Source organism: Pseudorasbora parva, chromosome 23, assembly GCF_024679245.1.
Source record: "Pseudorasbora parva isolate DD20220531a chromosome 23, ASM2467924v1, whole genome shotgun sequence".
NCBI classification, from domain to species: domain Eukaryota; kingdom Metazoa; phylum Chordata; class Actinopteri; order Cypriniformes; family Gobionidae; genus Pseudorasbora; species Pseudorasbora parva.
Window position 1 is genome coordinate 32,885,338 of NC_090194.1, and position 14,067 is coordinate 32,899,404.

The 14,067-nt window shown below is 36.5% G+C and overlaps 1 protein-coding gene across 22 annotated transcripts in view; it reads left to right on the forward strand.

Moving 5' to 3' along the window:
• Positions 1-12,289, forward strand: part of LOC137063022 (calcium/calmodulin-dependent protein kinase type II subunit beta) — a 96,572-nt gene extending 84,283 nt beyond the window's left edge. For all 22 annotated transcript variants that reach the window (XM_067434023.1, XM_067434025.1, XM_067434005.1 and 19 more), the window contains 4 exons: positions 3,966-4,041; positions 4,645-4,739; positions 4,823-5,057; positions 6,680-12,289. In XM_067434023.1, the coding sequence (XP_067290124.1) occupies positions 3,966-4,041; positions 4,645-4,739; positions 4,823-5,055 (404 nt within the window). In that variant the 3' untranslated portion in view covers positions 5,056-5,057; positions 6,680-12,289. The remainder of the gene's footprint in view (positions 1-3,965; positions 4,042-4,644; positions 4,740-4,822; positions 5,058-6,679) is intronic.
• Positions 12,290-14,067: the final 1,778 nt, after the last annotated feature.

Here is a 14,067-nt window from a genome sequence, read left to right on the forward strand (position 1 = left end):
TTATCATCATGAACGTTTATTATCTGCATGTGTTTTAAAGCCATAACAGTCTGAACTTCTGATATATGGTTTTCTGAGCGCACACACACAGAGAGCTGCATCTCGTGAGTATTAAACAAAGTTCTCTTTCACGTCTTATTGCGCTTAAACTGTTAAATACACACGGTTATGTCAAAAACACACAACATGTATATGCTTATGTCTGTGAACGTAAACAGCAGGTAAAGAAATCATATAAATATTCTATTAAATTTAATGAGTTTATTATTTATGATTATAATCATTTTAAGTAAATATATATAAACATTTAAAGGCGACACGCTGTTTAAAAGTAAACATTATTTATAAAAAAGATCAAGTGAAAAGCAGTTGTGGTCTGAGCCTAAGCATGTAACGTTACGTTGCATAGAAACGGCAAATGGTTTATTTTGAAACATCGCAATTCTCTATCAATCGAATCTGAGCTTAGTTTTTAACCGCAGATGCACAATAATCCTGCTTGTGCTTTAGAGACACTCGCATTCTGCTTGCTTCCAATTTCTCAGACACACACCACTCAAACCTTCCATAAAATAATATTTCATAAAGTTTGGGTGTGGCTGCATGATGTCTCAGTGTAAGTGGTTGGAAAAAAAAGTAGGCTACTTGCATCTCATAATGCATGTCGACGCAAAATTAACATAAATACAGTCAGTTATGTCTTAAGAGATTAAAAAGATAGGACACATCTCATTTTATATTTCAAAAGAGATCTGTGCATTAGTGTGAATGCAGCTTATTAGATCTCCTGCTGTCTAGGATGTATTAGGGGATAACGGTTTTATGATCCAAGACTAGTTTTGAAGAATGAAGACCAAGAGTCAGGAGAGCAATTCATTGAAGAAAAATGTACTGAAGAATAGTTTGCATTTTCATCAGTAGAAGCCAGCTTCAAGTCTCATAAAGAGTTTCTATAGGACGAGCTCCCTCTACCCACCACTCAAACTTTCTCACCAGTTATACAATTTTCAAGGTCTAGCTACACTATTACTGCAGGTTGAATGATTCTGATTTGCTCAGAGAAAATAGACAATCATGGTAAATTTCCACACATTGTCAGTTAATCAGGTCCACGTGTCTATAGAGAACTCGTTGACGCTTTCCCCCTGAAATTAAGCCGTAGTGACCTTCCAGATCTGGAGCAGCCGCCAGCGTGTCCAGAACAACACACTGTCTCTCTCCCTTGGATGCCCTTTGTACACCTTCAATACTGATCTGTAACACTGAATCCTGCGCACATACACAGATACACAGTCTCTCCAAGGTTGGAGCTGATTAAGCTCCAGTTCTGATTGGAAATTTTCCCAAAACATACTGATAACATGTGCCTTCTCTCAGTGAGAGTACAGACCGTATTCACCATAATTCTTTAGTGTTTCAGTAAAAAAAAAAATGATATCAAATGAATATAATATAAAATGTAAGACAAATCATGTCTGGAAGCCGGGCTAAGTGAGCAAACACTGTTACTGCACTCATGGAATGTTATGTTATGTGATACCTCCAAAATCCAAACACAAGTGTTATCAAGTGTTTAGCGACACATCACACATCTCTAGGCCAGACCCTCAGTCACTTCTCAGAGAACAAATACACACTTTAGAAAACAAGAAACAATTAGTGATATCACAACTGGAAAGAATCATTAAAAAATATTATAATAATAGGAGGAGGAATATTGATTAATGGTTTTATTATACATTTAATTAGGATATTATAAATAATCTTAAATACTGAAAGCACTCTTTGTTTATTGCTTGTAATGTTTTTGTTTTTTTGTTCCTTTTTATTAGATTTTATGTTTTGAGATGGGAGATTGACAGGCCTGTGCTGCAGATGTTTTGTTGTGTTTTTATTTCGATATTGAGAGAAAAGCATGGCATAGTATTTCAAACTTCCTTTTACCCCTAAGCAAAGAGCAAAAAAAAAAAAAAACTTTGCCATGACTATATCAGGGCTTTAACATTTTGCAGCTTGACAGCACCATCTCAGAATTTAATTCCCATCAACCCTGTGACCAACATATGACATTCGGAAGTAGACGGAGGCAGTTTTCCCTGATAAAAGCGCAGCATTTAAACATCTGAAGTGACATTTTCCTGAGTCTAGTTTTGTGATGGTGTGACAGAACCTCTTCAACTCTCATGTAATTCCATACATACACAGTTTTCGCTTGAAGGAAGTGGGACGTTTATCAAAGCTGAAACCACAGTCAGAGACTTTAGATCAGGCCTGCAGTGTCAGATTGACAAGGAGAAACTGAAGGACGTGTCGAGGCAACTAAGCTCCCTTAAAGTGGAGCAGGAAGCCGTGAGGGAGGGAGAGGGAGAGAAAACATGGAGTAAGCCTTATCTAAGGATCCAGGAATAGCTCAACTAGCTTCATGCGGGTAACGAGGAAAAGACAAGAGAAGACCAGGTGGAGAAAAGTGCTCAAAATGTCAGTTAGATGAAGTGTTTTTGTGAGGCAGCGGTCAAGGTACAAAATTTTAACAGTAGGGAGAGTTTAGTCAGAGAGTTGAGGAGGAATGGATGAAGGTAAAGACTGAAGACCATGACTGAAAAACTAGGTAAGTTCACAGCAGAGCAGTAGTACACCTTTCTCAGCCTCTCCGGTCTGGATTCAGAGGCATCTGACCTCTAACTCTTGCTTAAGCCTGACATTTGTCTGTTCCGGTCATGCACAATAGATATGGACAATTGACTTTGGCTCTGTAAGTCTATAGTTTAAAACAATCCATGAATGCACCATTTTCTTTCCTGTGCTGATGTATTTCCTATTGAAACAGGAAGTTGGGCAGGACATACACTACCGTTCAAAAGGTTGGGGTCAGTAACAATTTAATGTTTTTATTCAGCAAGGACACCTGAAATTGATCAATAGTGACAGTGTTTTATGTTTTATGTTTTTTATGTTTTATTTTGCATGTTCTCCACTTAGAAATAATGGAGGGGTCTGAAATTGTCATCATAGGTGCATGTCCACTGTGAGAGACATAATCTAAATTTTAAATAATCCAGAAATCACAATGTATGATTTATTTGTATGATACAGCTGCAAATAAGTATTTGAACACCTGAGAAAATGAATTATTAATATTTGTTACAGTAGCCTTTGTTTGCAATTACAGAGGTCAAACGTTTCCTGTAGTTTTTCACCAGGTTTGCACACACTGCAGGAAGGATTTTTGCCCACTCCTCCACACAGATCTTCTCTAGATCAGACAGGTTTCTGGCCTGTCGCTTAGAATTATGGAGTTTGAGCTCCCTCCAAAGATTCTCTATTGGGTTTAGGCCTGGAGACGGGCTAGGCCACGCCAGACCCTTGATATGCTTCTTACCGAGCCACTCCTTGGTTATCCTGGCTGTGTGCTTCGGGTCATTGTGTGCTTCGGGTCATGTTGGAAGACCCAGCCTCGACCCATCTTCAATGCTCTAACTGAGGGAAGGAGGTTGTTGAGTTCCAAAATCTCGTATTACATGGAATTATGACCACAAAGTTCTATTTTGGTCTCATCTGACCACATGACTTTCTCCAATGACTCAGGATCATCCAAATGGTCATTGGCAAACTTAAGACGGGCCTGGACATGTGCTGGTTTAAGTAGGGGAACCTTCCATGCCATGCATGATTTCAAACCATGACGTCTTAGTGTATTACCAACAGTAACCTTGAAAACGGTATAATAAAAGTATATTTAAGCGGGTACACTGACATATAGATCTCAAAGCTAATAGACATGGACTAAAAGTCAAAATTTATAGGGGTTTTAATTTACATGGGAAAATATTCATATAGCAGAAATAAAAGGCGTCTTCTTTTTTTTGTTTTTGTTTTTTTTACAAAAATGGTAATTGCAAATGTGCAATTATTTAGCTTGAACTACATGTGTGTTTGATTGTGTGTATCTGTGTTTTCTCTTACAGCACGCAAGCAAGAAATCATCAAGATCACGGAGCAGCTCATAGAAGCCATTAATAATGGGGACTTTGAGGCTTATGCGTACGTTACCTCATGCTTTCTCGGAAAAACAACCCAAACTTTTTAAAGGCAACAGCTATCTTAAGTGAAAATAGCAATGTATTCTAAAATAGCAAGTAAAACAGTAGTTTTCGTAAGTGTAAATAGTAAAGAATTGTTGCAGTTTATACTTATAAATAGTGGCAGACACTTTCAACACTCAATGTTGTTGTATATTAAACGGTGTTCAATAATAGCATGTACATTTTTGAGTGTAAAGTTAAATCGGGTCGGCTTGCGTCTACACACTATTGATGCTGTTGACAAGCCAGTGTCTTCCATAATTTTTTCTGTCTCAACCAGACGTCAGTGGGCGGAGTTAGTGTAAATAGCATCTGCCAACAATGCAGGTTATATGTACTTGGTGTAAATAGACACTGTTTTTTAAATGTTGTTTCATTCTCAGTTGTCCACAAGGGACACTATAGCAGGCTTTAGTGTAAACTGTCTTCTTTTATGGTCAGTTATACTCTCACAGTGGAGCAAATGTTTAAGTATAGAACCTTACTGAGCAAGTTGATTAAACTGTCCACATGTTTATAGCAGCTTCATGAATAATAATACACAATGGGCTCATTGTAATAGGAAAATCTGTGACCCTGGACTGACCTCCTTTGAACCAGAGGCTTTGGGAAACCTGGTTGAGGGAATGGACTTCCATAGATTCTACTTTGAGAACTGTAAGTGTGGACTAACATAATTTAAATCAGGTATGTGTTGCACCATACATGTGATCTTTCTCCATGTGTGTGATTCTCTACAGTGCTTTCCAAGAACAGTAAGCCCATCCACACCACCATCCTAAACCCTCATGTGCACCTGATCGGAGAAGACGCCGCCTGCATCGCCTACATCCGCCTCACCCAGTTCGTGGATGGCCAGGGCCGGCCGCGCAGCAGCCAATCGGAGGAGACTCGCGTGTGGCACCGCCGGGACTCCAAATGGCAGAACGTTCATTTCCACTGCTCCGGCGCGCCAGCTGCTCCTCTCCAGTGAAGGTGACGCTTTGCATTTGTGGCGTAGACCTGAATCTAGTTCACAACAGAGTTTGAATTTTTTATTTGGTGTGACAATGGTTTGCTGGACATATTTCAGAAAGTATAAAAAATCATTAGATCTAAATCTACATATATTAAAGTGGCAAATAAAGATAATTTTAAAGATGCACTATTTAGTATATTTGCAGTAAAATATCCAAATAAACACTAGGCCAGTGTTATATATTTTGTTTAGTTGAGTTCTTACAATATCCCAAACATTACCCGGAAACATTAAAAAAAATTACATTACAAACATGTACTTACTACTTCCTATAGAGTTAGGGTAGAATTAGGGTTTTTTGTTTAGGGTGAGTTACCTGTAATTATGCATAGTTTACTGTTATTACTATAGAAAGTTAATGTAGTAATGTGTTGATATATCACCTTTAAATAAAGTGTTACCTAAAATGTACAACCCATTGGGCCACTGAATCTGCTTAACGACAACAGTTGGGGCAACAGCCTTAGTCCTAATGGATTGTTATCATGGCTATCAAAATCCAGTGTTTGGTATTTTGCGTACGTGAGTTTTTGTTGTAGGTGGCTATTGTAGATGGCTATAAAAAATTTTTTTTGTTTTTTTTTAATTTGTGTACTGTGCTAATTATTTGAGACTTCTTACAGCTCTTACCGGTTGTTGGCCTTGTTTGTTTTGTTGCTTCTATTGCTCTCCCCTTTTTTGTAAGTCGCTTTGGATAAAAGCGTCTGCTAAATGATTCAATGTAAATGTACACTCTATTCATTATGATTTATTTAAAGAAATTAAGATGTGTATTTATAATATTATTGTAATGTTACAGAAGATTCTATTTTAAATAAATGCTGTTCTTTTGAACTTTCTATACAAACAAACAAATATATTCAAATGGAAAACAAATAAAATTCAAAAAATAAAATTGTAATGATATTTCGCAATAATGCTGTTTTATTGTATTGTGGATCAAGTGAGCCTCGGTGAGCAAAAGAGTCAATAATCAATAAACAACAATAAAAACCTCATACCTTTGAACGTTGCTGTAAATAAATGTCATTTAATTTAAAGGAACAATATGTAAGAAATGTATTTCAATTAATCATAATATGGCCCTGATATGTCACTAGACATTAAGAAATCATGTTCATTTCAAATACTTATATCACTGACAACAGTAGTCCGGCCAGGATATTGTCATTTAAAAGTTGTTGCAGCCCTCCTCTGATGTTGGCATGTTGTGTTTTGGCCTGAAGCTCCACCCTCCACCTGTCAACCAATCACGGAGTCAGTAGTGTTTTGGCATCCGGGTTGCCAGATCTGCTCTAGTTACCACAGGTGCAGCTACAAACGTTCCTGCTGGATCCTGCAGCCTTTTGGCAACCTCGAGTCAGGGGGGAGGGGGATACACCTGCAGTACCAGTTTTGGCCACAATCTTGCCTATACATCCTTTAATTATTTATTCATGTAATAAATTTAAAAACAAATAAATGACAGGTTTAATTTGTGCCTTTTTTATATACATATTTCGAGCATTCTTTTAAGAACACTGTGTTGAACTGATCTCTTATAATGTTAGCTCTCTGTCTGTCTCTCTGTGTGTTTCAGACTGGCCCTGCAGCGGATGGATTAGATGCGGAGGTGAAGAACAGGGAGGACTGATGGGACGGCAGCAGGGGTCCAGCGTCGGAGCGCTCTGAAGCCTTCAGCCTTCCAACGCTGGACACAGCCGTCCTCCCCCTGCATGCAAACCAACAGTTATCTCTACCCGCTGGGCTGCTCTCGAAAACACAGCGTCCAGAACCCCCCTCACCTCCAACTCCACCCAGCACGTCTTCATGCCAAGACTCACCGCCGACGCAAGAGCAGCGCTGCATTTATTAATCATCGAGAGCGATCATAGACTCCCGGTTCCCGTCTAGAGTTATAAAAACCCGCACGATTGCCTTCTTATCCACAGTCCTTTGCGCTCCACTCTCGTCTTCACTGGCCTTATGCCCCCTGAACCCAGGTACTCCCGAATACAGTAGATCATGTTTTAATAAAATATTATTATCATTATTATTGTATTCTTGTTATTGTTACTACTATTATAATGATTATTACTTCCGTCAGGATTCTAAGTATTGCTGTTGTTCTTGAGATTGTATATTTGATGGTCAGATAACTGTTTTGTTTTAAGACACTTTTGAGTTCTCTATTTTTTAAGCATGGATTTTAAGTATTATCGATTGTTTTTTTTGTTTTGTTTTTGGTGTTTAAGTAATCTGAAGTGTACTTCGGCAGCGCTGTACATGTTCAAGTTCACGGCTCACTGTTTAAATTAAAATAAAACAGCGGCAGCACAAACATGGTTTTAAGATTCAAAACTCATACCCTCAGTTTCACAGACAAAGCTTAAACTTTTCCCAGACTAAAATGCATGTTTGAGCTGTTTTAACTGAAAGCAACTTGCACGTACATATCTTAAAATATGTCAGTGCCATTGTTTTGCCTCAAGATGCACACTGGTAATGTTTTTCTTTTTTCTTTTTTCTAAGGCACATTTATAAAGGCTACTTAAATGTCCTAATTGAACTAAGGTCTAATTCTGGCTTAATATAAGCCCTGTCTGTGAAACCGGGCCATAGTCGATGTCTCTTAGCCACAGATTTCCCGTAACCGTGATCATTGTCTGTATAATCAGGGTCCTTCGTGCTCACCGTTGACTTTCCAGTCAGATCTCTTGGAGGCAGCTGACATCATCACATCATTGAGATTTGCCTCGTATATCTGCAGGTTGCCAAGTTAAATTTCCTTCAAATGGAGCTGTTTGTTTCTAAATTGAATCATAATCTCATTTATTGGCCAGCAGCTGATGTGTCCTGACAATCAGTGCTGATCTGAGATGCTATTTACCAAGTTGAGTTAAAGTTGTCTGAGAGATTGTAAGAATGTGATTGTTTTTCTTTTTCTTCTTGTTTTCCTGGACTAATACCTAATAATTCTTAAATTAGGATAGATTTATTGAGATGAAAACTGTCCTAAGATATTAAAGGGGTCCTGACATTACATTTTTATTTTTTATTTTAATGAATATCTTCGTTGATGTTTGCTTATAATGTTAGTGTTAGTTCACCTAAAAAGTTGTTCCAAACCTGCAGGAATTTCTTTCTTCTGCTAAACACAAAATAAGATATTTTAAAGAATGTCAATAACCAAACAGTTAATGGGCCCTATTGACTTCTGTAATATGGAAAAGAAATGACTATGGATGTCAATGGGGCCCACTAACTGTTTGGTTATCGACATTCTTCAAAAGTAAATTTGAAGCAATTAATACAGGTTTGGAACAACTTGAGTGTGAGTATAAAGTTTTTTGGGTGAACTATCCCTTGTTTTTTGCAGAAAATCAAGCTTCATTTTGACCCTCTGTCTAACGGTACCGTCATTGCATAGGAAATTTGCTATTGCATATAAGTGTTTTGAAAAGATTATCCATATAAAACTTTTAAAGCATTATGAAATCGTTTACTTGCTGTCAGATCCAGTACAGTCACTGCTTCATCTGTCAACAAAAATGTCTTAGCGAACTCTCATTACACTGTGCCTCGCCTACAAAACAAAATGCTCCGAACAAACATATAACCCTCCTACGCGATCCGGGACACTATTAAAGTAAACCATCCAATGCCGGGATCCTTCTGAAGTCTGTACAGAGACACAAACAAGCTTTTATTTGTCCTGCTGTCCACAGACTCAAGCGCGTGGTGTATGTCAGAAACTGAACGTGCATCTATGTTTACTGTACCCAGCAGCATCAGTCATTTATAATGGCTTCTATTTGCATTTGACTCAACACTCACATCCAGTGTAGGTGACTGATGGCAGTGGGGGGAGCCTATGATCCAATGATATATAACTATTGGTCGATGTTTTGTTCCGGAGGCAGTCATAAGCAAATGATTAGCCCGTGTGATGTCACAGATCCCGCAAAATCAAAACGAGCTGTTTTTTGAGCTTGATTAAACTCATGCTTTGTTTTTAATGAGGAGGACATTTTAAGCAATGAAACGTATAGGATGTTTTAATGGTACAAATATGTCAAACTAATTTGATTTCTCATGTCATGACCCCTTTAAGTCTTACTTTCTGAAAGAAATTATCAAAATTAAGTGGGTTTTTGCTGCAAACAAGAAAATATATACACTGAGGAATGTTTAGATATTTGAACTGGAAAACAAGACAAAACTACTGAGTAAGAACGTCATTTTTTGCAGTGTGTTCACTGTAAAGACAGAGCAAGTGTCGGTACGGGTTGTAGTTTTCTCTGAACAGTAAAATAAGTTTGTCATCTTCTCTAGGGATCTTGTAGGACCGGCGAGACTTGTTTTAAGAGCGTACAGCATGTTGTGTTTAGGGGCCTTTATTGTAAAGCAGCAGGAAATGAACCCCTGTTCGCCGGCCCCGTGTGTTCGAGATTTAAATAGCCATTCTGGTTACCATGGTGATCGAGAACCTATGAGACGAATTTTAACACGTTTCTACCTTCGTCACAGGACCGTTGCGATTCACCTCGACTCAGGCACCCACAGCTATAGTTCTTCGGTTTTCTTTTTGTTCTGTACACACAGGAACTTTTTATATCTAATTTATGCGGTGTTATTAAGGCAGTATTGTTGTTTTTTTTGTAACCTTTTTAAGAGTGTGAGCGTGTGTACGTGTGTGGTTTTAAAATGCAATGGCACTGATATCTTGAATGTGAAAGCATAGTCACTATATTAAAGTGTTGAAAGCCATAACGACTCTTTTCGGCAGATTTGAAGGGATTGTTTTGTCTGTTGTCTTTCTGCTTAGCAGAATTTGAAGACGGTCTCATATTTGCAAACATGGTTTGATTAGGGGGCTTCCTGACAACTGGTACTGTTTTTGACAACCCGTCGAAAGATTTCTCTCCTACTGAATGTGGGCCGCTGAAGTAACATGAACTTGTTGAGGCTTGTTTGTGTTTTCTGTTGCATTTGATTTAATTCTGAAATGTGACTTTAATGAACCCAGAGTTGTAAATGGTGAAAAATCCAATTTCCACCACAAACAGCATTCTGCATGTCGACAAGCCGGGGTTATTTCTTTATTGTACGAGTTTATTGAAGATAATTGAAAAATACTACAGCTCAATAATATCTTATAAAACTACCGCTGCATAGTGTTAACTTATATTGTAGATGGAAACTATTTGCATGATCTTCAACTTCACAATAATACATCTTTGGTGAATACTTTTTTTTTTTCATTGTTTATTTTATACTGAATGCTGGTGATTTTATCTATTTTCTGAGCTTTGTAAGTGCATATAACTATTTTGTCTAAAAATGATGATGATGACTTGCTGATAATAACTATCATGGTAAAACATTAATATTCTGATTGTTCGGCATGCATTTGTAAAGGCATTTGTTGTTTGAGCAGTGTTGGCTGAGCCCAAATGTGAAAATGTGAAATAATAATGAACAATGTGTTTATTAGCGTGGGTCAATCGCAGAGTTGCATGTGTTTTTATTATGGAATGAATCGTGCTTTGGCTGCCAGTCTACAAAAGGGACCTTGAATTATGTCTGTGTTTAGTGTAAGCATTTGATCTGCATTTAATCGACAGCCCTCATTGTGCTTTGCTCAAATGCTGCCTAAATCTGTAGGGGGCGCTCTTAACACACTGTTTCAGTTAGAAAATATTCACTTACTTTTATTCTTGAACAGAAACACAATCTTTATGCACTAAAAAAATATTTAGTACAGCCAAAACCTAAATCATTGCAACAAAAAAAGAAATCTTCCTCTGTATTTTGTCTCGTTTTCCAGTACAAATATTTAAACATTTCCTAAATCAAGATACATTTACTTAAGAAGCAAAATTACTTATTATTTTAAGTCTTGTTTTATCAAAAGTTTAACAAAGTTGAGTAACTTTACACTTAAAACAAGAAAAATAAACTGCCAAATGTTTTTTTTATCACTTTTTTTATTGCCATATCACATATTTTCCCGTAGTCTTCCTAAATTAGGTATGCAAAAGCTTACAAACTCAAAATTGGATGTTGCATTAACATGGAAATATTTTAGTGGGCGGTGTTAGGTTTCATATTACAAAATGTAACTATAGTCAAACCCTTTTCTAATCTTGACAAAATACATATCGGAAAGGTCTGAGTCTCAAGGTCCTATATTTGGTGGCTGTTTTGTGATAAAGATGGTATTTTGACCGAAATGTATTAATTGCATCAAAACTTTTCAGTGGAATGTATATTTTAACTTCAAATTTGGAACACAACTTTGATGTTATAGTCATTTTAAAATAAAAATTATTTTGTAAAATATATATTTTCTATAAAATACAAAATATTTAGTACAGTACACTTTATTTACAGTAAATTTGAACTTCCATAACTTTTTTATACTTTTCATTTTTTTAAAGTGCTGAGTGTCGTCTTTAAAACAAGACCAAACTTAAGTCTACATTCACGTATATTCCCAAAAATCAGAGAGACAGTTAAGGGGTTAAGCAAAACATTTTTAGATAACAAGAAGTAGCATCTTGTCATTTTGCTTCTGAAGTAAATGTATCCTGATTTAAGAATGTTTCAATATTTATACGGGAAAACAAGACAAAATACTGAAGAAGAATATATTTTTTGCAGTGTATAAACCCCACCAAAAGAGTTGAATCTGTTATCCACTGGATACTTCTCCAATCAATGGCCTGTGGGATGAAACGGTTTAGTGATGTAATCTACTCAGGCCACTAATGAGAAGCTTGTGTGTGCGTTTGAGTGTGTTTGAGTGTGTTACACATATGTGAAAGAGTAAATCAGTGTTGTGTTTCTCTAGTGGTGACGCATTGCTGCTCTTACAACATCAAGCCAATAGCGATCAATTTGTAATCAGCGATCAATGATCCCATTTTCTCCCAATGTCTTTTTTTAATCTTTGCTTAATCTGATGGCTTAACATTTACATAAAGATGAGCCTTCCATCGGTTATTTGTATGTAATCTCAAATCCTGCGATTTTATTCAGTTACGAAAAAGTTAGATTATTATAAACCTTTGTTTCTCCTGATTCTTCTCGTTAATATTCATATCTGTTCTTCCAATGTGCTCTCCCTCTTTTTCTCTCTTTGTGTGCTATAAGAAATGTATTAGGATGTTATCAGTATTATCAATAAAAAGACTGTCAAAGCCCATGTAGTGCTTTTTATAACTACAATATAGAAAGCCAAGTGAAATCAATATGAAAGAACTCTACTGTCGTGTGGTCTTGCTGACAAACGTACTGTTATCTAAATGAGCAGTGAGGTCTAGCTGACGGCTGATAAGATGAGAAAACAGCATGTGCATTTATTACACAACGGTGCCAAAGTCATGCATATTTTAGGGAGCCGAGTCACTAAAAATGATAAGTATGTTTTCAATTAAACAACTGTGATGTAAATGTACAGTACAAACAGTTGTTTGTGCAGGCTGTCCAGTACTCTGCCCGAATTAATCAACAATGCATGTTTGGCTAATCCTTTCAAATTAAGGAAAAGTTATCCATGGTTATTGTTATCAATATTAGAGCATGCTGTTTTGTACATCCAAATCCATTAAACAGAAAATGGTAACTACATTAGTTAACATGAACTAACAATGAACTGCACTTATTTAACTTTGTTCATTTCAACATTTACTACTTTATTAAAATCTTGTTAACATTAGTTAATGCACTGTGAACTACCATGAACAGCTGGATTTATATTAACTAACGTTAACAAAGATGAACGAATACAGTACCAAATGTACTGAGGTTAGTTCATGTTATTTAGTACATTAATGTTAACTAATGAAACCTTATTGTAAAGTATTACCCAGAAAATGTACTGGTAATTTTCTGCCAGGACATTATCAAACAATTTTACGAAACGTTCTATCAACACTTAAAACACAACCCTAATACAATACGTTATTCAAAATACCTGTAAAAATAAAAATAAAAAATAAAAACAATATGGAAAATTCCTTCTTATTTATTCAGTATTGTGCCCTTCAGTGGAATGTGGTATTTCATATGCTTTTATTTGTGCCGTCAAATTGATTAAGATTAATCATCTAACAATACGTTTTTTGTTTATATATGTGTATATATTATTTTTATAATATTTGTACACACACATGTGACTTTTATAAACTTTTAAGTTAGATGTGATTAATCGATTTGACAGCAAGCTTTTATATATGATAAAGTAGCCTAAGTTTATTCTTTTCAAGAATCAGTTAAAATTGTTTCAAAACAAAAGACAATATAAATGTTTTAAAGAGTTTAAAGGTCCAAATCTGTTTGGATCCATAAAGCTTTTTTTCTTCTGAAGTATTCCAGAAAATTACATTGTAATTTGCCCTTATTTGTGTGTGTGTGTGTGTGTGTGTGTGTGTGTGTGTGTGTGTGTGTGTGTGTGTGTGTGTGTGTGTGTGTGTGTGTGTGTGTGTGTGTGTGTGTGTGTGTGTGTGTGTGTGTGTGTTTCTGAAACTTTAGGAACAAATTTACAGAAGAAAATCCACAAAACCCTTACAACAAGTACTGTGGTACCATAGTAGCCTAGTAGACATATTAATTATGTAAAATGGCAACATGTCATAATGCATGCTTGACTGTATGATACTATGGTAGGCCTAATTAATTATTTCTTAAATATCATGTAGAATGTTCTTGGTAGAATATTCCAGAGTAGGCTACTTCTAAGAATAGGTCCGAACCGGTTTAAGCTAGTCATTAGCTGGTCCATGCTGGTTATCATTAACCACTTTACTGTTTTTGATCAATTATTTTCATAATAAATAATTGCATGTTGTATTATTATTACATTCCAAAATGTATAGTGGGAAAAAAACTTACCGCAAGTCCGCGACTCCTTGCGTCGTGCTGTTGACGTCGTCATGCGCGCTCGTGACGCGGCAGAGCAGTGGTCGCACTCGCGCTGCTTAG